We start from the raw sequence: 27,893 nt of genomic DNA, 5'->3' as shown, positions 1-27,893 counted from the left end.
AAGCTTTAATACTAAACTACTATCATAAAACAGATAAAAATTCTTATATATTTGTTGCTATTATAATTTAACTACTAATATTCTTAGTGCAGATTCTATAGTAATTAAGAACAGCTCACAGTGAAAACTCAAGTAAAACATCATACAAAACAGCTACCCGTAGTGGAAATACAACCAATTTGGATTGTATAAAAAGAATCCTAGACATTCACGTACCGACCGAGAGGCTGTAACGTATGAAAAACTTTTGATAATAAAAACACTCAATAAAATTGTCTTTCTAAGAAAAATAAACTCGTTGAAAATTTTTACGCCACTGAGTACTTTGAAAATCCTAGACGCTCACGTAACACTAAAGAAGCTGCATTTGAAAAAAAAAGTTGATATTGTCAAAAGCATTGAAACTTTTCTTGAAAATAGATACGATGAAATTTATAACGCAAGTAGATACTTTGAAAAAAAAATCCTAGATATTCACGTAATTACAAAAAAAGCGGATCAAGCACCAGAAAAAAAATTAATATTCTAAATAGTCTTTTTTGTGAAAAAAGTTACGATAAAATTCTAATGCAATCGAGTACTATGAAAATCCTAGACGTCCACGTAAAAACAAAGAAACTGTAAGAGGATTTGAGAAAAAGTCTGATAATGTCAAAAGTAAAGATGAAGTTATTAAACTAGCTGTTTTCGATAATTCCGACTATAATTGTATAGTATGTAGTGTTGAAGTACAGCAGTATGCTATCTCTAAATGCAATCACACAATGAAGCTCAATGAAGCTCAATGTTATTTCTAAAAATTATATTCAACCGACATGTAGAGCAAAGTTCGATCGAGTTATGATATCTGGAGAACCGCTATCTTTTTCTTGCTTCAAGTTTTCCCATCTGTATTTACAGACCTATAACAAAAAAGTGGAAGAAACAAACCAACACATGAAAGAATATCACAACTTACATTACTGTGACTTGTGTCTGACCCATGATCACAAGTTCTTAAGCGAGTTCAGTTACTAGATGAAATAGTTAAATATACTCGAATGCGTGGGCGAAGGTAAAAAAAAATGTTTCACAATGGACACCCTCATAACTCGCTTTGTACGCAACATTTTTACAACAGAGACCATCTGTACACGCACATGCGCAAAGATCACTTGTTTTGTCACTTCTGCGACAGACGCGCTGAAGTTGAAGCTGCCAAAAGGAGCAGATATTATTTCAGATGCTACAAGACGCTACGTAGACACTTTAAAGACAACCATTTTGTGAGCCAACGAGATAGTTGTTGGGGTGACAAGTTCACTGATGATTTTGCGACACGAATTGGCTTGCAAGCTCAAAACTTGAAGCACCATAATAAAAGTATGAGTAAAGAGGAGAAGTGGGAAGCAAGACCAGTTCGAACTCAACAATAGCCTCTCAGATGACGCAATACGAGATATGAACAACCAGAACGTGATGTCACCGAAACACTTCCTGAAATTGTTAGTTAAAAATTTTTCCTGGTTTAAGTAAAGAAGCACTAACTCCTGAGCCGTTAATGATTAACACATGGATGGTAAAAAAATCAATCCCTAAACCTTGTCCTTAAAAAAACCAAATCATTTTACAGCTTTTCCAGGCACAAAACCTTTATTTAGTAACCAGTTTGGTCAAAAAAATAAAATACTAGCTTCTAATATACAATAGAAGTAGCAGCTTTTAAGGTCTATCAAATAAAACTAGTTACAGAACCTAAGTATCCAGCAATAGAAGCAGAACCTTTGTACAAAATCCCTTATATAAATGTGGTAAAATGATAATTCCTAAACGGAGAAGGCCGCAAACCGGAATATCAAAAACTTCCGATTCTACAAACTTAATACTTCAATGTCACTACCCAGGGCTAAAAATACTTATTTTAAAAAAATAAAAGAGTTGTATTTATACCACAATGCAAGGTTGCTAGAATTTTAGAAAGAAAAAGTTCTGAGTATCGTATAAAAATTTGTTGTTATTTTAACAAAAATATCTTTCTCGAACTATTGTGTAGCTATTTTCTCTTAAAAATTTGGTAACTCTGCCATAATATTACGATTTACTCGTTAGTTGCTCACTACAAAAAATATATTCTGTACTTTAAGTAACACACAAAGTCCTTGTAGCCAAACAAACTAGCAAAGTAGGAGGCGAAAGATTTGAAGACAACCGCTAGAAGAAAACCAAGTATTAGAGTTTTGTTCGGTTAATGTTTAGCGCCAAGCCTGACGTTGACGTCATACAGGTCCTCGAGCAGCGGACAATTGGAAAACCAGGCAAGAAGTATTTCCGTGCTTTGAAATTGTTACAAGATCAACAGATTTATTTTTTTGTTAAATGTATGTTTATAATTAGTTTATTATGTTAAATCTAACTTTTTTTTATTTGAGTGATTAAAGTTAAATTAGAGTTATTAAAGTATTTTGTTTTGTTAGCGATTTTTTTTGTTGTAAAATAGTTTACTTATAATGTCGCTCAGACTTAGACTCAAATTTAAAGTTTTAATTTATCCACGCTATTTTTAAAAACTTAATAAACTGTTTTCAACAAACTAAAGATCTAAAGTAAAACAGATTATGCTATTATCCATATATGACAAACCACAAAATTTTACTAATACTTGTGTTTATAATTTTGATTTAAACAGGGGAAAGAACGTCATTTGCAACCGTCGCGGTTATTTATATAGAAGCGGTAGGACTTTTTATGGGTAGTTTTAAATATTGGGTACTTTTAATTGCAGCAATTTTGCAAAAAAAGTACCCAATATTTTGATGACGTCATTAACTTTACTTTGGGTAGTTTTGAAGCTTAAACTTTGTAAACAAAGCAAAATTGCTGTCCAGGCCTATGACAAATTCACATTGTTTATTTTTTTAAATATGAAAATGCATAAATATGAATAAAAACAATTAAATAGTACAAATTATTTCCCTTTGTTATTAAAGTTATAGAAATATAATTTCTAACTCTGATATTTTTTGTGTAAGTTACAATTTCAAACTAAAAACAAATAAAGCTATTATTTTTTTAATTTTTCCTTTATAGTTTATTATTGATGAATTTAAGTCATTAAAAATTTGAACAAGTTATACATAAGTTTTGTAGTTCAATAAAACCTAGCTTTTTTTAGTTTGAAATAAAGCTAAAGTGATGGTCATCAAACCTAGATGTTTATTTGAATCTTGGAATGTTGTATAAAATCCTAGAATAACTTAAAATTCTGATCTTTTTTTTTTATAGATAAATAAATAAGACTTGTAATTAAAAAAGTATGTTAAATTTGGAAAAAATTGAACAAAATTTCAATAAAAAACTTAGTGTAGTTACAGGAAGGGTGTAGATCAGCTTTATTACAACTTGATGTTATTTTACAGATTTTTAAGTAAACCACAAGTAGCCTTATACAGATTTTTAATACTAAAACAAATTTTTAAGATAAAAAATTATATTAGTGAGTACAATAGGTTTTTGTTGTCATCTTTTATTTTGTTTTCTTTCTTTTTATAAATATTCAAAGATATATTTCCTTAAGATTTGACAGGGTTGCCAAAACACCTGGAATCCAGGAACTTGACAGTTTAAACAAAAACTGAAAACACCTTGAGTCTGTGGAATAAAAAAAAAAAAAATTTGGTATTTCAATCAAAAATCACCAAAAAATATATGATTTTTAAACTATTTCTGCATGTAAAATAATAAAGTTTTAATTAGATATAATAAGTCTATCATGTATATGAGTTTTTATTTCTATCAATAAAATTATTTAACTATAAACACATTTTAAGTATTTTTACAATATCACTTTAGTGTTGTTATACTATTTAAGATAGTTATTTACCTTAAATTTATTAGTTTATGCTATAGATAGATCAATATACTTGTTGCCTTAAAAACTTAGAAGAAACTCTAAAAACATGAAGAAAGTTTAAAAAAAATCTGTTTATGGTATTGATCTCAAAAACGTAGGAGTAGAAAGATTTTTAGTAGTAGTTAACCCCTATCATAAGCAACCTATTGTATTCTCCAACTTAAACAGGCTATTTCTCACAAAACTATTTTAATAAAAAAATTCTGTAAAAAGTAACTCAAAGCTTAGTTAAAATTCAACAAAGTAAGATCAAGTTATACAAAAAAGACTAACCCCACCCTCCCCAAGCCCTAAGTATTTTTTTTTATTAAACTAAATTTAATGTTTTACTAACAGGTATATTTGTAGTGTTAAGTTACTAAAATGGCAAAAGAAGCATTTAATTTCATTCGAAAGTGGAAACACTTAGGTGAAAAAGATTTTACAGAGATTTTTTTGAAAGAACTTCCTAAGTTTGGTTTAGGGCCACTTGACCCATATCGAGAAAATGTACACTTTGAACCACCTCAAAAGGTTGATGATGTTGCAGTCAAACTACAATTAGGGTTACCCACAGACTGCATACCAATCCAAAACTCAGGGGCTGGGGATTGTTTGTTTGAAGCTATTTCCCAGTCCCTGTATGGTATTGAAGACCATCATAAAGAAATTAGGTTAAAAGTATTTATTTGGATGGTTAAAAATAAAGATGCAGTTGTACAAATAAGAGAAAAGTACAAACACTTTACATTTGACTCTGTATTTTCTTTAACAATGCAAGTGAGAACACCACAAACGTGGATGGGAGTTGCCCACATTGCATGCAGTGCAATGGCACTTAATATACATATAAATACATTCTACCCATATGTAAATGGTCTAGAAAATACTATAGCCAAATTGCTTAACACAATTTTTAATTGTAAAGTTTATGGAAATGAAGTAAGTATAATAATTCAATGGTCTTCCATAATTTTTGATACTAGTAAACATTGGCAGCCAAACCATTTTGTTAGTTTGGTAAGTAAAGTTAAGCAAAACAGTAAATTTAAAATAAGTAAAAGAAGAATTATAATTGTTGACAGCGATGATAAAGACAGTGATGATTTTTCAAATGCTAGTGTTAATGTTGATTCAAGTTTAAGTGAGAATTTGTTTAAAACAGTTAAAAACAATAAACAAAATGAGCCTCAAAAAACTTATTCCAGTGATAGTTCAGATGATTTTGTAGATAACTTTAATGCTAAAAACAGAACTATTATTTCTGAAAGTTACTTTTTTGTTTTTGAAAGTAATAGCTGTCAAGAAATATGTACCCAGATTAAAAGTTCTGTCTACACTTAAAACTGAACCTAGTTGAGCATAACCTGTGACCATGTCAACAAACTGATCCTCTGTGAAAAGAATCAATGAAGGTAAGTTTTTATGGACGTTAGTAAGTATAGGATTATTAAGAATTTTAGTAGATTGAATGAATCACCTATTTTCTTCAAACTATTCTCTAGATCGTTTGCAATATTTTTATCCTTATGCTTGGTGTTAATTCTATACTTCACATTTTTAATTGACTTGGTATTTAAATTTGGATCATCAATTATACTCTGATTTTTTTTTACTTTTAAGAGTATTAACTTTTACTTTTATGGTGGATTTTCTTACAAAACATTGGTTGGGTACCTTTGTACTGAAACAGAAATCTTTTAAATTCTTTAGATAAAACAACATTGACCACCCTGATAAAGTTTTTATCTAAAGAATGTTTTATTGTATACCAAACTATTTTAATCGAATCATATTCTTTGAGTTGTTTAAATAAGTTTTATAGTAACTCAACAGAACATGTTTTTGAAAAATAATCTTTTTTTTCCAAATACAGCTTTTTGATAAAAAGTTACCTTATACAACAAAATAACAAAATAATTTGGCTGCCAATATTTGTTAGTATCAAAAGTTTTGAAGAACATTGAATTGTTATACTTACTTCGTTTCCAAGAGCTTTAAAATTAAAAACTGTGTTTAGAAATTTGGCTGTAATTTCTTCTAGACCATTTACATGTGGATAGAATGTATTAATATATATATATCAATTGTCAAATTTAGTGTCAACTGCGTGCATTGTGGTCTACTCCCATCCACATTTGTGGTGCTCACACTTACATTGTTTTAGAAAGTACTGAGTCTATTGTAAAGTATATGTATCTTTTATTTTACAACTGCATCTTTGTTCTTGACAATCCAAGCAAATACTTTTAGACAATTCATTTAGTTTAAGATTGGAATACTATCTATGGGTGATCCCAATTGTAATTTGACTGCAACTCTATCCACCTCATATGTGTCAAAGTGTACACTTTGTCAAGTGTTAAGTGGCCCTAAACAAACTTATGAACTTCACTTAGATAAACTTCTTTGAACTCTTTTTCACATACTTTTATTGTGATTGAACTAAAGTACTATATTTGCCTCTATAAATTATTAGTGCACAAGTAGTTACCTAGGACTAATGATACTTCATTTTTTTGTTATACTAAAAATTGTATGTTTTAGTATTTCTTTTTAGTTTCTTTATTTGTTAGATTTAACTTTGTTTTTGTTAAGTGCTGTTTTAGTTCAATTGTAAAAATAAATTTTTATCTGAGTTAGTCTGTTTCAATTTTTGACCATGTAATTAAAAGTAAATCATGGTTACATACTTAACTGTTTATTTTATAAAATCAGAATTGTTGTTTTCAATGATCTATAACTGTCAGTAAACATTTAAACTAGATTTTTGTTGTGTTAATTTTCTGTAGTATTAATATTAATAACCGAAAATTGCTTATTTTAAACAATATTACCTAGGACTAATGATATTTCATTTTTTGTTATACTAAAGATTGTATGTTTTAGATTTATATACCTGTTTTTAATTTTTCAACACATTTAGTTTTAGTATTAAAGATAGATGTTTTGTTTTCTGCTTTTAAAAAACAATTTTTTCAAAATATGTTTGGATTATTTTGAATACTTAAGATAAGTGAATTTTTTATTGTGTTCTATAATAAAATATGAATCTTATACATTTAGATAAATATAACGTTTTTTTTAAGTTGTTGTGTGTGTGAAAAAATTAATATAGTTTAAAATAATAAATTTTTAACAAATGCGAAAATGTTTCATTTCTTTATTTATTAATTAAAATTACAGATGATACTTATTTTTGTATACAACTAAAGTTAACTTTGAATTCGATTTAAAGTTTATAGTATAATAAAATGTTATAGTTATAATTGAATAATTTTACAGTTTTAACTTAAGCTTTAACTAGAAATAAGAGCAAGTAATAAAATTTGTTAAAAATAAATTTTAGAACCCTTATGGCTTGTTTAAAGAATTATTTAAATAATTATGATAAACAGCTTACAATAAATTAAAACTTTACTAGGTTTTTGTTTCTAAACAAAATTAGAGTAGTCTCTTTAGATTTAATTAAAACTAAATTGGTTATTTATGCCTTATTTTAGTTTATCTATACACATCACATTACCGGCTTTAATCATTATATTAACTGGTCAAGTATGTGTTTTACGAAAATCATAACATAGAAGAAGTCTTATTGTATCATGTTAAATAAGTTTCAAATGTATAATTTCAAAATTACTAGTAATTACAGTTTAATTAATGTTCTTCTGTAGTTATAACTTAGTAAATAAGTTTAAAAATTACACATGACTCAAAGAAAATTACACATAAATTAAAAACAACCCACTTTATAATTGTCATTACATTTCATTTAAACTTAGTAAATAATTAAAATAGTTTTTTTATTTTATTTCTATAGACGTGGTTGAATTTGTTTACAATTAAAATTTACATAGAAAGCGTATTTTTTATAAACAGAGACGCTTGTTCTTGTGTTTACAAAAATAAAGCTCCAAAAACTAGCAGTACGGCTTTTAATGAAGCCATTTATATAGAATTTTTAAATGTAAAATTGTTCAATTTACTTTTCAGCGCGACGTATTTTTACAACTTTTTTGTATAATTTTAAAATCAAAACTACCCAAAATATGCTATGACGTCATGAAAATATTGGAGCCTTTTTTGCAAAATTGCTGAAATTATACTCATGAAAAGTACCCAATATTGCTCGAAAAAAAACTACCCATAAAAAGTCCTACCCATATAGAAGTGGTGTTACGATCTTCGTCACAATCAGATACGACGCTATGACCTTCATAAAACTGGCTCAAATTTCAAAAAGGGAAAAAAAAACTCAAAATAACTGGCAACCGGTCTAGCAAACGCGTTTCTATGGTGGTAAGCTTTTTTAGTTAAATATTTAAATTAGTAATAATATAACTTTTTTTTACTACATATATTAAACAGAAGTTTAAGTCATGATTCATTCAAAAACATTTTTATTTAGCAAACAAATAAAATCGATTTCAGCTAACACTTACCAATTACTTTTGTTAGCAACTAATTTTAAAACTAAAACTTGAGTAAGTAAACAGTTAGAGGTTTCATCAAAAAACATTAACTATTATTAATTAGCGTAACTAACCAAAATTAGTTAGAGATAGATTAACAGTTTATAATTACGTATCTATAAATAAATGAATCATAATTTAATTAAGATAAGCGAACATATAAATAAATAAATGAATAAAACAAACAATAGTAAAAAATATCGACAAACAACATTTATAAGAACTTATAAATATTTGATTGATAAACGTACTGTTGCTTGCATAAATTAGGTTTAAACGTCTTTATAAAAAAGATTCTAAAGCATTTAGATGATAATCATTGCGTATGAACTAATACTTGCTTTTTGTGTTAAAATAACTAGATTAAGCAGAAGTTAATTGAAAATTTTGTACTTAAGTTTACTTCTTGATTTAAAAGTACAGAGCTCAACTAGTTTATTTACTTTGAAAAGTAAAACAAAAAGTATAAAAATTTACATGATGGTCTGCTTATATAAAAATTAAAAACACCATCTGAACAGCTCAAAAAAGTTTTTCAGTAGTGGATATGTTTACTTTGTTATCTTAATCAAACTTGCTTTTAATAGAAAAATAAAGTTAAATATCCCCTTAAAACTATATATGATAATAAGCTAAAGATAACTGTTTTTAGAATATCTTGCTTAAAATTTCTAAGTTTATCTATCGTTGGATTTGAATGTAAATTTTTTAATTAAAACTAAAAAAAACAGAATTTTTTTTTGTATATGTATTAGTAATGATGTATGACCTCCAGAATAATCTGAATTGTATTAATTGAACTGTTGAAGTTGTCTATATAAATCAAAATATTTTCTGTTGTTTATACAATTTTTATGTACTGTATACACTTCTTCTGAGATGAACTCAGAGAAAAACAATGCTCCCAATCAAAGAGAAAATAAATAATTTTATGTTATTCATTGTTTTTTTAATTAAGAAATCGGCGAAAGTCTACAGAGCCTACGCCCGAACTTTTGTATGCTGTGAGACAAGCTCAAGTTAACATAAAAGCTTGATCATACCATCGATTATTATACTACAAGCTTTCGGTAGACTGAGACCTTGGTTTCGTTCTTATTGAAACTCGTCAGTCAGCCGCAGCCGAAAAAAACCAACAATCTTAGAAAGAACTTCATGGCAAAACATGATAAGTTGTTTGTAGATTGAAGATTGCAGATTTTTTCGGTTGAGACTGACGAATTTCAATAAAATGAAACCAGTCTACTGAGACCTGGGGTATTAGAAATTGTACAAAGTAAATCTTAAATTTAGAAATCGTGGCGACATATGGCTTTTTTCACATTGCTAATCATAAATACTTGTTTCTGTAACAGTTTATTGAATAACATTTTATGTAATAAAATAAAAAAAGTTTACATAATATAACGAAGCTTTCTCAAAACTGGGTTTTGCTTTTTCAAATGAAAACTTAAATCATGAATCAGCGAAATCTGCGCTTATGGTGTACTTCTAATCTAAAAACGTACTAAAAACAGTTTTTGATTTGTACTTCAAAAACTAGTAATCACTGTGCTAGTGCATATTTTATCCTAAAAATGGACATAAATGATATTATTTTATTCATCATTACAACTGTATCAAATAAATGCGGCACGCAAAAGACTTTTTCTATGTGGATGGCGAGACAATTGATTCAAAAAAAAGTAGCCCTTTTCTTACAAAAGACTGCCGATGCCTAACCAAAATCGTTTACAGATTTTTTATTACAACTTAGCTTTGTAAAAATTTTCCACTCATAAAAATTCAAATGAGTTTTAAATAACGAGTAAACATAGTTGGTATAAGCCTTTTTATAGTTTTATTAAATTTTAATTCTAAATACTAAACTAAATGTTTTCTGTTTATTACAATTTGTTTATGTTTTAAACTTTCTTATACAATAATGTTTGGATGTTTATGCTTTTTTATTTGTAGATTAGTTTTAATGTACAAATAAAGGTTTTTACTGCTCTAGTACTGTTATTAAACCTGTTGTGTTTTTTTAGTTTTTTGTATAAAAACACTTTGTTTGATTACTATAACATTAAAATATTTTTTACAATATTTTTTTAACTACTTTGCTTTCTTTTAGTTTTGAATTAAGTTTTATAGTTAATGATTATGTATAAAGTTTCAGTATAAATCTTTATTTACATAAGGGACAAATTTATTTATACTTAATGTTTTATGTTTATTGCAAACAAATATTTTTATAGATATAGGGAACAAATAACACTTGTAAACAAATAAGTAAAGACATTTTACGTTATATAAGCACAGCCACACGTAGAGAAAATTTATTCAAAGTTTTTTTTAAATCTTATAAAGAGGCTTTATTAAATGGTTAGTTTTAATATTTAGACAACATACTATACAGAAGTTACATTTTGTTTCAAAATACCAACTATTTCCTTTAAGTTTATACTTTATATAAACTAAAAAAAAAAAAACAATAAGAATTTTTTTGTGTAATCTCAAAATTTTATGCACTCCTAAATGACTTTTGTGTACCCTAAAAGTTTCGTGTACCCCAAAAAAAAATTTTGTTTCAAAATTTCTTGTACACTAGTGTGCACCAGTATCACCTTGAAGACCACTGCTTTATAGGACTGTTGTGTAAAAATGAGTTATAGATTTAGTGTATCAAGATTTAACAAAACAATTTAAAAAAAAAAAACTGTTCTGAACAAAACATTACAATAAAAATTAACGACATTGATAGGTGGATTGAGTTTATTTATTTTGCTACACAAACTTAGTTAAATAATCAGCCTTGATTAAAGCAAAAATTCATCACATTCTAGCGCAAAGTACAAGTTTACAAAGGCAAACAAAGTTAAGTATAAAACCTCATCTGACTTAAAGTAAACAACTGTTAGTTTAAAGAGCCTGGTGGTGTGATGTTTAAATTAAACTCTCCTAGAACGCGTAAAGAAGCGTTCTGTCAAATCATAAATAATGCTTTGGTTGTAAAATAAAATATTTACTCTTCTTTTTTAGTAAAAACTAGAACGAAGGGCAATAAAACAATGTTGTAAATTTAAAATTTTAAATGCGAGTGTTGCTTATTATTAATAATTGAAGCCTATCTTTTAGTTTTAAGCCTTTTATTAAACTGTAAAAGTTTAGTAGTATTAAGTTTAAATTATTAAACAGGATATTTTAAACTAACTCAATTAATTAACAATTTTTACTAACTAGATTAGACTTTTCAGTGTATTTTTCAGCCTTGTTGCGATTATTGAAGAAATTTATTTATTTTTTAGAAAAACTTTCTAAAAATTTAAACTTTTTTAAATTTGAAAAAAAATATTAAAACTAAGTTTAAAATAAGATTTGGACTTATAACCCTTTTTATTTCACAATCAAAAAAATTGAAAAATACTAAATTTAAGTAATAATATATAGATAACGTTGGTTTCAAAGACCAGTATAAAGAATTGTATGACAAACTGTATAACTATTTAGTTTGACTTTTGATATCAGAAACTATAAAAAATATTTAGTGGTACACTCTCAATCTAAAAAAACATCGACGAAACTCGATAGAAATAATCATATATAAAACTTCAAGTTTTTTTCTTACAGTGCTTTGTTTTTAAATAAAGCATTTTCAAAGAAATATAAATAATAAAAAGTTGCAGATGACTAAAACTTAGTAAAACTTTTAAAATTTAAAAAAATAAAATTCTTAGTGTTGTTTTATACTTAAATGTAAACAAAAAACAGAGCACAATAAAACTTTAAATGTTACAAAAATTCATCAAACATGACCGACTTGAAAGGCAAAATAGCTGTAGTGACGGGTGCGAACAGCGGTCTTGGCGAAGAAATTGCAAAACAACTCGTCGAAGCCGGAATGAAGGTGGTAGGGTGCGCAAGAAATGAAGAAAAATTAAAAGTTTTTAAATTGTTTTTTATTTACTTCTACTCTAAAATAAATTATAAAGTTAGTCTAAGGTGTGTTTCTGCTTTTGAACTTTTTCTTAAACTAATTTTTTAGGCAAAGAAAAACTAACGAAAATTAAAAGTTTTAAGTATTTTTTTTCATTTATATTATGATTATTTATTATACTATTCTTTTAGTCTACGTTTTTCTAATTTTTTGCTAAAAACAATTAACTACTCAGGCGGTCGCGGAGAGGCTGAACAAGAAGGAGCCGGGCAGGATGTTCGCGAGGCAGTGTGACGTCAGCAACGAGGATGACGTCAAGAAGCTGTTCCAGTTTGTCAAGGACAAGTTCACCACTATGCACGTCATGGTCAACAACGCGGGTTTGGCGCACAACGCCTCGTTGCTCACCGGTGACGTAAAGGTAAGTAGTTATTGTTGTAACAATAAAGATTTTATAGTTAAATAAATATATGTATATATATATATATATATACTATATGTTTTGGTTTTTAATTTAATTTAATTGTTTAAATGCTGTTTTCCATGACTGTTACATATCTTTTTAGATATATTTAGGCACTGACGAGGTCTTTGACCAAAACTTAGTTTGTAAAATTAATTCTTGAAAAAATAAATTCATTAAATATATATATGTTATTGTTTAAACGAAAATAAAGTATTTCTGAAATCGAGCTAAATCCGATGACGTCAAGGTTCGTGGATTACTGCAGTTGAAAAATATTCAGTATACGTTGTGTTTACAAAAAATTTAAAGTTGAACATTATTGTGTTTAATTAAAGTAAAGTAAAAACGTTGTTTTAAGAATTATTTGATTTGCTGCAATAAACACAAATATATCTAGACTATAGCTAAAGCAGTTTTTCTCAGAGTAGGTTTTTACAAACACTAAACTAATAAAGAGTTAAGAGTTCGACTTTTATCAAACAATTCGTATTTCTAACATTATGTTTGGTACTTTAAAAGATATATTAAAAAGGATTTAAGTTGAAACACAGTATTTACAGAGTTACCAAAAAAAAACTTCAAACATCATTAAGATGAGACACTTTATTACTTTATTAAATTATCTTAAAATTTTTGAAACGTTTTAGATAAATCATTGTTAAAAAAATTATAATGTTTTAAACCTTTGTTTTTTTAACTTGTACAATGCTAAAAAATTTTTGAATGACAATAAACAATAAGTTTATTAGATAAAATTAAAAGTTTTATAGTCTATTTAAATTTATTATCATACTTATAACAAATATAGATACTTTTTATGCAGTTTTGCATATCCCTTAAAATGTTACAAAATTTATTTATGTCATTTAACTTGGTCTTGTACAGATTTATGATACTCATCAAAAATAAACTGTAGTTGATAAAACCTAAATAAGTTAGACCATAAAAATTAGCCAACTTATTTAAGGATTGGAGGAACATGTACGAGGTGAACGTGTTGGGATTGTGCATGTGCACACAACAAGCCTGTCAACTCATGAAATCAGCCAATAAGAAGGACGCTGGTCACATCGTCATGATTAACAGTGTTGCCGGTCATGAGGTAGGTATTGTTTATTTTTAATGTAAAAATGTATGAAGGCTACGTTTGATTTTTTTTGTAATTATAAGGTCAAGCAAATGGTATAGCTAAAACTGTCAACGTCAACAAGTTAAAAGCTGAGATAATTAATAAAGGAATTGAAAAATAGTATTTGTGCTTTTGTTAATTTTTTTTAAACGCTAAGCGTTATTTTAAAGCTAAAACGGCAAATCAATAAGTTTTATTAGCAACTTGCATAAAACTTATAATATAAATTTTTATAATTGTTTAGTTTTTTTGAGTTTTTATACAAAACGTTACTGAAAGTTAACAAAACCTGAAATAGATAAATATTACTATAAATATGTTTGTTGCATATGACGATTTGGTGGATATATAGCAAAGTTGGACTTGTAAAAAAATTCCATTTAAAATGTAATTAACATTAAAAAATGAACTATACCACACGACTATCAACAACAGTATCCGAGACAACCTACGACCGGTTTCGTCGTGATTAGGACTCATGAGGCAGGCATCGTCGCGAGACACAGCTGTTGAGATCTTACCAAGCCGGCTCAAGTACAAAGTACTAAAGCAACTGTTTGTTTGTAAAGTTGAAACAGTTCATTATTTATTGTTGACGGCACGAACATCTCAATTTTGTTGATGATGGCCGAAATAAATATTGGGTAAACACTTAATATAAACAGAGCTTATATGTCTTGGAAAAGACATTGTACTGTATCTATAGTGTATGACTCGATAACCAAAAATTTTTTTCTTAGACCAAGTTAATTGAGCGCTTTTCTTTTAAAGTTCAATAGACAATACACCAATGTTGTAAGTTAAATAACCTAAAAACATATAAGTATATGTACAACGAAAAATATATTTATAGGTGATCCACAATCGAATATTTAATTTAAAAGTATTTTACATAATACTTGAGCTCTTTTGTAGTAAAGTAATTACACTCAGTTTTTGATCAGATTCAATGCGCAGCAGTATTGTACTCATCGACAAAGTTCGCAGTCACCGCTCTCACAGAAGGTTTGAGACAGGAGCTTCGAGCGGAGAAGAACAGAATTCGGGTCACTTCAATCTCGCCTGGAGTCATCAAAACACCTTTCATTCCGAAGTTAGTTAAATAAAGTTCAAACTTTCAGCATTTCTAGAAGCTTTTATGTAGTTTTTGTGAAAGCAGTATTTAAACAAAAATTTCTAAAACTTAGTATAAATAATAAAATAAGGGAACACTGTTTATTATAATAGATAATATTCCACCAAAGGTCTTGTAAGTTTTTTATGTCGCTTGTTGGGCAAATTTTTATTAACATTTGAAAGGTTTACAGTAGTTATATTAGGAGTTTTTTTTTATAAACTAGATTATTTTTAAATGATCAAAAAGTATTTTTGTCAAAATTGTAAGTATGTAATCTAAATAATCTTTCACGAAAAACGAGCAACCAAGTTTTTCTCAAAATTTCTTCAAACTTACGTGTAAAATACTTTAGGTTTCTTAAGGGTGACGACAAGACAGCTGATGAAAGTTTTTATCAGACGATGGGATGGCTGAAGTCGGAAGACGTGGCTGCTTCGGTCGTGTACGCTCTCAAGACTCCGCTGCAGATGGATGTGCATGACATTAACATTAAGCCTAATAATTAAAAAAATGTCTATATTACGGCTGTTATTCTTAATTTTTGTTTTTTTACTCAAAACTGTTTTTTTGTTGTTGGTCTACCTATGTATTGGCAATCGTAAAAATAAAATGTTTCTATTGTAACCTTGCATAAAAACAGTACTAGTGTTAATTCCAATAAGAGCTAACTCAATTTTTTTTTTCATTGAAATTGAATTTGTTTTGTTTCCAACACCTTCTGATCCGTGGACGGTCCGTGGATATCTACGATTTTTTTTTAAAGTCCCCAATTTCATAGAATTATCACCGTATTCTATTTTACTGGTTGTATTTCCACTACGGGAAGCTGTTTTGTCTGATGCTTTTCTTGATTTTTTTTGTGATCCATTTTAATTACCATATAATCTGCACGTGGACTGTTATAGTTAATAGTCATTATATAACACAATTAAAAGATTTTCAAGTTTAATAAGATTTAAATGTTTTAAATAAGTTTAAATAAGATTGAAAAAATTTTTGCTTAACTGTTACAATTGATCACATTTGTTGAGTCGATCCCTATTTTTTTAAATGTAACAATCATCAACTATTTTTAGTATAAATATTTGAACAAGGTTTAGAATCTTTAATTTATATATGGAAGTAATTTTTAATGTCTTATATTCTCTACACCAGTGCTTCTGAACCTTTTTCTAGTGGCGGAACCCTTTTCCAAAGTTCAACTTTTCCGCGGAACCCCTAATTTTAATTTTACATAAAATGTAAACAATTTTTACATCAATTTTAAAATTTCGAAACGCTTCGTGGAACCTCTGAGAGGCGTCGCGGAACCCTGAGTTCTGCGGAACCCCATTTCAGAAGCACTGCTCTACACTATAACTTTACATAATTGTAATACAGTAACTTAATGTAAACTATGTTTGCTAAAAATAAATACAAAATTTAATATTTGAATTTTTTTGGATTACAAAACTTTTAGTTAGTGTGCATTTTTACAAACTAGCATTTATTCTATCTGCTAAATAGAAAAATTCTTAATTTTTGGTATTCAAATCTAAAGTTTTTTACTTTAGGCTCCTTAGATAAACTTATGAAATGTTAACGTCGAAAACCAAGACTACTTAATTAAATTATAAAAACTTCTAGTTAAAAAAATTATCAAGATTGAAGCAGTTTTTAAATTTTTTTAAAGGCCTCAATTGTTGTTAATTGTGTCTTTATGTGTTTATTGCCAAACTTATTTGTCAACACAACAGGGGCTTACTTCAATTAGTTGCTGTTAAATTAAGCATGAAAACTGAAAAAGCATAAACAAAAAAATTGATTTATTTATAGCAAAAAAACAAGTTGAAGAAAAAGTTATTAAAACTAGCACCGGATTTAGACTTTGAACTTGAATAAATGCTTCATAAATAGCTTGTAACAGTTCGTAATATTAAAAAAAAAGCGTCAACATATTTAAGACCTAGAAGTATGATATTTTTGTATACAATTTCTTTTATTTCAATTCTGTTTTACGTCCTAATCTGTAACACTTATAGCCATAACTGATATTATTGACAGTTATTTGATAAACTAAAATTTAATTTTAAACTGAAAGTATTACTATAACAAAATAATAAAAACATTGCAAAAATATTTAAATTAAAGAAAAAGTCATTTAAATTAACACAAGACTTTAAAAACACTAAATATGCCTTGTATTTAAATAATGCTTAACCTTGCTTAACCTTCAAATATTCTATATAACTTAAATAAATCTAATAGTTATTTTAACTCATCAACTTATTTCGAAACTACAGCTATACTTGATTTATGTGAAGATAACTTTATCTTAAACCTAGTTTACATCCAAAACTGTTACTCGTAGTTCTCTAAGCTAAAAATGATTTTTTTGAATGTGTTCTGCTAAAAAACAGCTTAATTTCAAAAATTCCTAGTTTATGAATAATTTAAACCACTAATAATATTTTGTACTTAAGTTTTTTTCGTACTACAAAATTACCATTATTTGAAATAAAAAAGTGTGCCCGACTTAGCCTAAGACTTTTTAAATGACGTAATAAATTCCACAAGATGAAAAAAATACTGTTGAAAACAAGCTTTAATAATAAAACCTCGTTAAAAAAAAAAAAAGAATTTATGTTTGGCAAAAAATATAAATTGAACATAAATTAAAGAATAAACAATAGCTTTTACTTGGCATTTAATATATCTTTAAAAATATTATAAAAAAATCATAACATCAATACCTAGATTCATCAGAACAACTTTTTTAGAAACTAGAACTACACTTAATTGTATGGAAATTCTTGATCCTGAATAAGTTTTACATCCTAAGCTGTTACTTCTTGCTTCTATAAGCTACTACTAATTTATTAAATGCTGTCTATTAAACTACAGTTTCATTTTCAAAACATTTCATTTTCTAATTAGAAGCGGCTGATAGTTATTTAAAACCATTTAAGTGTACTTTAAAGTTTTTTTTATTCTTCATAAAATTTGCGGATATTTCTAAAAAAAAGTCAGCCCGACTTGTCAGCTAAAGGTTTTTTTTAATTGATGTAGTAATTGTCACAAAACGAGTAAAATACTGTTAAAATAAAACATAAATACTGAAAAAACATAAAGAAAGCAAAAAAAAAAGCTTATACGTGGGAAAAATTAAAGTTTAAGAAAAAATAACAAAAACAAGCACAAGACTTAGAAAATATTTAGTAACGTTTGCATTTTTTCACTTAAATGAAAGCTTTTAAGTCTTGTCTTGTCCTAGACAAGACGTTAAAAGGTATCCAAAAAGTGTGAGACTCGATAACCGAAAGGTTTTTTTGTGCACTAAGTCCAGAAACAAAATATTTTGAGCGCTTTTTGTTGTCGTTTAATAAGAAATAAATTTTAAACCGGCCTGAAAAACTTTATAACATTAATACCTAAAATGTTTAGAAAAAATTATTAAAAATGGACCACAACTGTTTTAAAAAGTTAATATGTGAATTAAAAAGTATCTAATCATTTATTTACTAAACATTCCTTGAAAACTTTTACAAACTATGTATTCCTTTTTTTTTTGTCTTGTTTGAGTAGTTTTAATTTACTATTTTTAAATAGGGATAGGTAACGTACATCCAGTCAACAAAAACCTATAGCCTTTGACGAGTTTTTATAGCTAGCAAACAACTTGTGCAAAACAAACTAAACTGACTTTCTTAACAACTAATACTTTAAAATACTCTTATTTTTATTTTAGTAAACATTTTTGCTTCTCAATGAATTTTCTTTTTTGTAAACTAAACCCCGGGCCTTGGGTTTTCTCTTACGGGCATACTTGGCCTGCGGGTTCAGAAACAAAAAGAATTACGTACCATAAAAAAATTACGGTATTTAGGCTTGTATGCAATGTAAAACATATATACTTTTTTAGAAATGAAAATTAAGGTATTATATATTTTTTTAACATATCACTCCTACTAATAAAATAGTATATGCTGACTACTCTTCATCAGATTTATTTTAAAAACTTACTAGAATTATTATATTATTGTAATTTCTTAAGCAGCACTTTTACATAGTAATGAAGTTTTTAAGTATTTCTGATAACTTTTTACTATTAAAGTGTTAACTAGATTGTTATAAAGCAAGGGTAAGCAGTATCTATACAAACCTCTGCATTAAACACCTCATAAATAAAGTTATCATACTAAAATGTTCACTTGTATACAATGTGTTCTAAATATACTTTTTACAACAACTAAAATTAAGAGGGATTCTTTTAAACAAAAAATTCAAGAGTTTTTTTTTATAACAATAACTTTTTGAGTGTAAAACAAAAATTATTTTAGTTTTTGTAGTTTTATAAAAAACACTTTTTAGCAATATTATGACTTAACGTAAAAAATATGAACTTTAATTTTATAAGAAAAACCAAGTTATACATTTACAGCAGATGACGGAAAACTGCAGGCCAAATGCGGCCCGCGGTGTACTTTTTAGCCAAAAATATACTTTTTTGAAATAAAGTTTTGTGGTGAAACCTTTAACTTAGGCTCCTAGTTTAATAAAAAGTGACTAGTAGTGCTTTATTTATGTTCTTTTTTATTAAAATTATGGTTAAAAATATTATTATATTACTGATTAGTGCACTTTTTTAGACAGATTTTTGTATAAAGTATAACTGCAATTGATTTTTTTTATTAAAAATGCTCGCCACTTAAAAATATGCCAACTACACTTCTTACAACTAGAAATTTACTCGTTGTAGCTGTTTGCTTGTGCTTTTTTTATTTAGTTTTTCTAACCAAAACCTTGTAACTTAGTCCTCTCCAAAAAGGTTAGGATGAAATGTCAAAACGAAATGATTATGGAAGTTCTGCTGCCGACCCCTGTTTAAATATAGAAACGATCTTATTTAATAAATATAACAGTTTTTTTAATACTTCAACAAGAAAACTTTATAGTTTTTTGTTTTTGTCATCAAAGTAGTTATTTGATTTTAAAAAGCTGCTAGTAATAAATTTGGAAATACTAAAAAGTCCTTTAAAAATACACAAAAATCTATAACTCATATCAATTTTGTCTTACATTAAGGATTAAGTTACATTCACATTAACTTTAACGTTAATATAAAACTAACGTAAAAAATTGTTGATATCTTTCTATAATATCAAATTATCTCAAAATACATGATCTAACTCGTTTAATCTAAAGTAACTTGGAACTCTTTTCACCTATAAAAGTATTAAGAAAATAGTAGTTCTTTCTAAATAGAGATATGAATACAATTAAAATTATAGATCAAAGTTTTTTTTTTATTCATTATAAGGAAAAACCATAATTTAGTTTTCTTTATAATTTATTATTTTGTTATGTGTAAATTGTAAGTCTGCAGTAAACATACTTAAATTTAATAACTACTACTTTTAACTGCAATAAATGTTGTTTTTACTACAAAACAATTTACAATAATTCTACTAAAGTACATTTAAATAATGTTACTCATTTATCTTCCTGACAGTTAAATTAGTTTAAAATTCAAAAAGAAATAATTGAATTTTTATTAGAAAATACATCTTGTCATTAAAACTCAAATTAATTTATTTTCATATTTCTTGTTTACTTATTAAAACTTTTCGGCATAACAGTTTCCTAAATTTAAAATTAATAACACTTTGTTAGATCTCAAATACTTAAAAAAGTTTATTATTTTAAAGGATAAAAACAATTAAGAAATATTTATACCGTTTCATTTTTAAATTTTAAATTTTTTTAGCTGTGAACATGTTTCAAAAAATAAAAAATCTAATAATTAATCGTGAACTTAATTCTACAGAGCATCAGTTTAATTATTTTACTTGATAAAAATGACTGATCGTAATAAGGTTTCAAACTTCATTTTTAGACGTTCTTCAGTTTTGTACAAAAATAGGTACTGCAGTCAGAAAGAGCACGACATTGTATTTTTAAAAAGTCCCGTGAAAAGCAATCCGAACGAAGTAGTTAAGTTTGTAGGACCTGATTATACAAAAGTTCAAAAGCTTTCTTCAATGTTGAGAGCGCAAACTAACATTCTAAGAGCGGTTGTTGGCACGGACATTTATGTAACTAATGAAGATGGACTTGTACCACATCGGTTGGAAAATTGTATTAGGACGTGTGAAGTTTATTCTCAGAAACGCAACAGATGGACCAAACTTGCCGGTTTTGAAGAAAGGATTGGCAGCGTGAATATTTGTTCTTTTATGCAGCAAGTCATTTTTATTGGTAAAATTCCTGTCGGTCACTCCAATTTTGAAAGCAAATGTGTTAAGTATGACTCGAAGCACGGCGAATGGAGTTTGATAGGTCAAACGAACAGATGCAGGCGGTCCGCTTCTTGTGCAGTCTTTGAAGGTAAAGTGGTTATTTCTGGAGGTATTGAGGATAACGATCATGATTTTTATCAAAGTATGAAATCAGTGGAAGCATACGACTACCATGAAAACAAGTGGACTTATTTACCTGACATGATTAAAGATAGGTGTAACCATGCGACGGTCTGTGTGGAAAACAGAATGTTTATGATTGGAGGCTGGAGTACAGGCAGCTGTGAAGTTTTTGACAGTGTTTCAAGAAAGTTTGCAATAGTTCAAAAACTACCAAGATATATCGGTTCAACAGATTTTACTAAGAGGACGATTTGTGTAGAAAACAAAATACTAGTTTTTCTTGGCGCTTGTTTTGAACCAATTTTGTTTGCGTATGACATTGAAACGGGTAAATGGGTATACAAAACAATCGACTTGCTTTCTCATGCTTGTGTTAAAGTGCCTTCTGTTTAAAATCTTTGTATAACTTCTTATTTAATTGTGAATAATTTTACGGTGTAAATTTTTTTATTATTGTTTTTGAGTATTTGTTTTCAGTTATCTTTATTAATTACGTTGAATAAAATCTTTGTTCACAGTTTTAGACTACTTTTGCACAAACAGAAAAAAAATTACCTGATACGTAGTTTTTAGTTATAGTTTACAGCGTAATAAACTATGTATTTTAAAAAACGTAAAACTATGCCTTTCCTTTTCAATTTAAGAGTTTCACATTTGTTAGTTGGGAAAAAAGGTTTATTATTAAATATAAAAGAACATTAGTCTTGACTATCATGTGCCGTGAGACAAGGTTCAAGTCCACAATAAGACTTTAACATACAACTCTGAACATTAGACCGAAAACTTTTGGTCTGAGGGTTTTAATGGTACGACCAAGATTTTAATTCTCAAAACTTGATATTATTAGTAAAATCTGGTAGGCAACTTCTAAAACTTAAACAAATGATTAAAAAAGAATTCAGGCAATCGTTATGTATAACAATTAAACAATGCATTAAATAATTTAGCCGTTCAATAACAAAACTCAATTTATTTATTTTTTTGTAACTTTTAATATTTTAGCTTAACTTCTTGTTTTGTAAAACTTTTACTCAAATCTCTAGCATATCAGGGTAGTAAAATGTGGACTATTATGTCAAATAGCTTAAAGGTCATTTTGTAAAGTACCAAGTCAATCTAAAATACTTTTCACTAAAAGAACAGTTGAATGGCTGAAGTATAGATATGCTACAATAATGCTACTATCATAAATTTTATGATTATACCGATAACTACTACACCTAGGAATAGTCATTGCTAAGCATACTGATAGGGTTTTGAATTCATTGATCCAGACTAGACTGTATCACGTGCTACTAATCTTATAAATTCAATAGTACTTGTTTTATATAGGTACATTTATAAAGTCTTTGATAAAATTTCTTAAAAATTCTTAGATAACTGAATTACTAATATAGCTGTTGTAAAAAAAAAAAGGATTCTTAAGATTATATTCTAGTAGACAATTTAAGTTTATTATTTTGCATTTTTAAGTAGCTTATCTTGTAGTCTTATATAAATAGGCATGTGTTCATAATTGCAGTTCCATAAACTTAAGTTGTGTTCAAAGAAACATTTAATCTATAACTAAAATACCATTTATATGTTTTTATTTTAAATGATGGTTAGCTATTCTGAGTAAAACTGCTTATCGTGTTTAGTTTTTTTTAACATGTTTTATGTTCTTGTTTTATATTTTATTTGTATAAAATAATAAGTTCTTAATGCCAAAAACTTAAATGTTTTTTTGTAGTAAGAAAAATATGATAATTATTTGGTGTGTGGCTTGGTTTACTATCATTTCTAACTCGCTATCATTTCTAACCTGATCATTTCTAACCCGATCACTTCTGACTTGATCACTTCTAACCCGATCACTTCTAACCCGATTACATTTAACCCGATCACTTCTAACCCGATCATTTCTAACCCGATCACTTCTAACCCGATCACTTCTAACCCGATCACTTCTAACCCGATCGTTTCTAACCCGATCACTTCTAACCCGATCATTTCTAACCCGATAATTTCTAACCCGATCACTTCTAACTCAATCACTTCTAACACGATCATTTCTAACCCTATCAATTCTAACCCGATCACTTCTAACTCGATCACTTCTAACCCGATCACTTCTAACCCGTTCATTTCTAACAAGATCATTTCTAACCCAATCACTTCTAACCCAATTAAACCCGATCATTTCTAACCCGATCATATCTAACCCGATAATTTCTAACCCGATAGTTTCTAACCCGATCATATCTAACCCGATATTTATTTAGCCGATCTGTGTTAATATATTAATTTATTATTTATTTAAGATAAGGATTTGTTTTAAAAACAAAATTATCTCAACAAAATTGTTTTATTTAGATGTTTAGTTTATTTTGTTTAAAATAAAACCTAATGTTCTAGTTATACGAATAAAAGTGAAACAAGTTGTATGGATAAAAGTTAAACCAGTTACTCAAATGAAGGCTGAACCAGTTGTTGAGATAATGTGAAGCCAGTTGTTCGAATGAAAGTGAAACCGGTTTTGGAGTAAAACCATTTGTTCGGGTGAAGTAGGATATTGTTGTTATTTTTTCAGAAGCACCGGAATTATAAATTTTGTGTTATAATTTTTGTGTTTTTATGTTAATTTTTAAACTTTAATTAGTTAAACTCAGTTTTTTTCATTTTTAATGTAGAATTTTGGTTTATTTTTGTATTTTTGTTGTACTTCTTTCTGTATAAGTGGCCTAGGTTTTGATGCCTGGGTCCTTCGTATGACAATAAACTTACAATAATAATGTTTAGATAGCTTTTGTTTAAAATTTAATTGTTGATATTAATTGGTTCGTTTATTGTTTTGACACTAAGGCTTAAAATTGGATTATAATTAAGTGTAGTTAATTATTTAAAAAGCATTAGGAAAAGTATAAGTATTTTGTATTCTAAAGATTAAATATTAAGTTTTGATAGTCGTCAATGTAAGGAATATATTGAGTATCGCAGCTGTTAAAGTCTATTCTGTACTTTCTTTTGAAATGATTCTATATGGTTAATATATATTTTTAAGTGTAGAAACCAGATTGTCAATTTGCCTTTAAATTCAGGGAGAATTTATACGAAATACAACTTTTTTAAAATATTAATATCAGCGTTTATGAAACTTTGAATAATAAAGTTAATCAAATTTAGTAATTGTAATGGTGGTTTTATTTAAAATTAATATCATTAAATTCTAAGTTTTTTAAACGAAAGTGTATACTGTTTAATACAAAGCCAAAAGTAGAGGTAGAAGGTTTTTTAAATACTTAGAACTTGTCATTAACTCGAACTTTAATTTAATTCTAATTCTTAAATCAACTGGTAAACTGTATATAAAAATTAACTGTAATTAAGTTTAATTAATTATAATAAACTTGACTATGAAAGTTTAGTGTCGAAAACTTATTATTACGCATTTTTTATTTTTCTTTTGAAATAAAACTTATGTAGGGCAAAATAAATTTACATTTTTCATAAAAAGTTAAAATTGCAAAAACACGATTATTCTCACGGTTAATAATAGATATTTCTAAAATAGTTTTCTTGATATCTTTTAAAAGTTATTGTTTTACAGTTTTTCAAAAACACAAAAACTTATTGATTACAAAGCGATCATTAAATATGAAATGTAAATATTAATTATTAGATTAAACTATATAACTTAAAAACTTATAACAAAATAATAAAACCAGTTTGTATTGTGAAACCTATTATATAGGTTTAAACTTTTAATAAAGAAAAAACTCATCATATCTATATAAATTTAGAGGTGCAAAAAACCACCGAGAATAGACTGCTAGCTGGCTTTACTGTAATGAATAAAAAAAAATATGCTTTGTGTAATAATCGTCTGGAAAAATATTTGATTAAAAGAAACAAAGAACTTAACGGAGTTTTTATAAATTTATGCTCCTAATTATACTTAATTTAACTATAATTAATTTATTGTTTTATTAAAAATTTTTTTTTTAATGCTTATTTTGTTTTTACTTACGTTATTTCAACTGCTCATAATAAAGTAATTTTAAGGAAATGTTTGTCAATTAAAGTACTAATTTAAGTCGCAATTAAAACATAGGCGAGATTTAATTACCCTCGAACTTGTTATAAAAATAAACTTGTCTGTTTAACTATTAGTGTTAAGCATTTTTTTTGTTCTAAAACAAAGTAGGAATTTATTAATAAATTGAAATCAAGACGGTCAATCGACATAACAACTTTTGCGGTTTAGTTATATAACATAAGTGTTTTAATAGCTAGTTTCTACTAAAAACCATGCTTTTCCACTTAATATAACAAAAGTTTTTAACTTCTCCTAATGTTTGTTTGAATTCCATTATCTTAATAGGCCTATGCAAGTTGCATAACAATTTGTATAAGTTATTAAAATGAAACTTAAAACTACCCTACTATAAAAGGTTAATACATTAATAAGCAATAATATAAATTTTACGTCAGACTTTCAATGTAGTTTTTAAACCGTAATATAAAAGTTTTTGTATCTGGATATTACAATTGTAAGAGTTTACTTTTTAAAATTTGCTTATGTTAAAACTATTGTAGTCACGTTAATTACAATAAGATCCAACTAAAATATAATTATCACTGCTTTTTTTAAAATCCTACAAAGAAGAGTTCAAAATACTTTGAAGTAAACAATTTATTAAATTGTATATGATTAACGAAAAACGTCTCTTAAAGTGTATTAAAAAATAATAATAATAATAGAAAAAAACTAAAATTATGTATAGGATAAAAAATCAAAAAATGAGGAAATAAAGATATATTAAGATTATGTTAAGTTAATACTAAAATTAAAATCTACATTTAAAATAATTTTATGTTACACAGCAAAATCATTATGTTTTAAAGTAACTAAAATGTTCACTTGTATACAATGTGTTCTAAATATAGTTTTTACAACTACTCAAATTAAGAGAGATTCTTTTAAACAAAAATTTCAAGAGTTTTTTTTTATAACAATAACTTTTTGAGTGTAAAACAAAAATTATTTTAGTTTTTGTAGTTTTATAAAAAACACTTTTTAGCAATATTATGACTTAACGTAAAAAATATGAACTTTAATTTTATAAGAAAAACCAAGTTATACATTTACAGCAGATGACGGAAAACTGCAGGCCAAATGCGGCCCGCGGTGTACTTTTCAGCCAAAAATATACTTTTTTGAAATAAAGTTTTGTGGTGAAACCTTTAACTTAGGCTCCTAGTTTAATAAAAAGTGACTAGTAGTGCTTTATTTATGTTCTTTTTTATTAAAATTATGGTTAAAAACATTATTATGCTACTGATCAGTGCACTTTTTTAGACAGGTTTTTGTATAAAGTATAACTGCAATTAATTTTTTTATTAAAATTGCTCGCCACTTAAAAATATGCCAACTACACTTTTTACAATTAGAAACTTACTCGTTGTAGCTGTTTGCTCGTGCTTTTTTTATTTAGTTTTTCTTATCAAAACCTTGTAACTTAGTCCTCTCCAAAAAGGTTAGGATGAAATGTCAAAACGAAATGATTTTGGCAGTTCTGCTGCCGACCCCTGTTTTAATATAGAAACGATCTTATTTAATAAATATAACAGTTTTTTTAATACTTCAACAAGAAAATGTTTATAGTTTTTCGTTTTTGTCATCAAAGTAGTTATTTTATTTTACAAAGCTGTTAGTAATAAATTTAGAAATACTAAAAAATCATTAAAAAATATACAAAATCTATAACTAATATCAACTTTGTCTTACATTAAGGAGAAAGTTACACTCACATTTACTTTAATGTTAATAAAAAACTAACGTAAAAAACTGTTGATATCTTTCTATAATACTAAATTATATAAAAATGCATGATCGAACTCGTTTAATCTTAAGTAATTTGGAACTCTTTACACCTCTAATTAAACAAGTAGTTATTTCTAATCAGAGATATAAATCTAATAAAAATTTTAGACCTAAGATTTTTTTGATTTAATTTTGAGGAAAAACCATAATTTTGTTTTCTTTATTATTTATAATTTTGTTATGTGTAAATTATAAGTCTGTAGTAAACATACTTTAATTTATTAAATTGTGTTTTTACTTCAAACTACATAACAAATCACAATAATTCTACTAAAGTACATTTAGCATTTAAAGAATATTATTCAGTTATCTTTCTGACAGTTAATTAAGTTTAAAAATCAAAAAGCATAAATTGAATTAAAAAAAAAAAACATCTTGTCATTAAAACTCAAATTAACTTGTTTTTATGCTTGTTTACTTTTTTTTTACTTTACGTAAATTTCATAATTTAAAAATTAATAACATTTTTTTAAGTCTCAAATACTTTTAAAAGTTTATTCTTTAAACGGTTTTAAAAAATCAATAAATATTTAAACCGTTTGATTTATAAATTATAAATTTTTTACTGTGAACTTGTTTCAAAAACATTGAAAATTTAATAATTAATAATAAGTTTTAATTCTACAGAGCAAAAGTTTAATTATTTTATTTGGTAAAA

The 27,893-nt window shown here is 26.8% G+C and overlaps 2 protein-coding genes across 2 annotated transcripts; both read left to right on the top strand.

Annotated features, from left to right (window-relative positions):
* The first annotated feature begins 12,130 nt into the window (after positions 1-12,130).
* Positions 12,131-15,474, top strand: LOC145843036 (dehydrogenase/reductase SDR family member 11-like). Its single transcript, XM_082950506.1, has 5 exons — positions 12,131-12,262; positions 12,492-12,677; positions 13,690-13,824; positions 14,796-14,944; positions 15,321-15,474. The coding sequence occupies exons 1-5, from the start codon at positions 12,131-12,133 to the stop codon at positions 15,472-15,474; spliced, it is 756 nt and encodes a 251-aa protein (XP_082806632.1).
* A 5,331-nt stretch (positions 15,475-20,805) lies between these two features.
* On the top strand, positions 20,806-21,762 carry LOC145843035 (kelch-like protein 26). Its single transcript, XM_082950505.1, has one exon. It carries the CDS (start codon positions 20,806-20,808, stop codon positions 21,760-21,762), a length of 957 nt encoding a protein of 318 aa, XP_082806631.1.
* The last annotated feature ends 6,131 nt before the right edge of the window (positions 21,763-27,893 follow it).

Source organism: Thalia democratica, chromosome 8, assembly GCF_965202585.1.
Source record: "Thalia democratica chromosome 8, ktThaDemo2.hap1.1, whole genome shotgun sequence".
Taxonomy (NCBI): Eukaryota; Metazoa; Chordata; class Thaliacea; order Salpida; family Salpidae; genus Thalia; species Thalia democratica.
The sequence above is the reverse complement of the archived record's forward strand: the minus strand, read 5'-3'. Positions and strand labels throughout refer to the sequence as shown.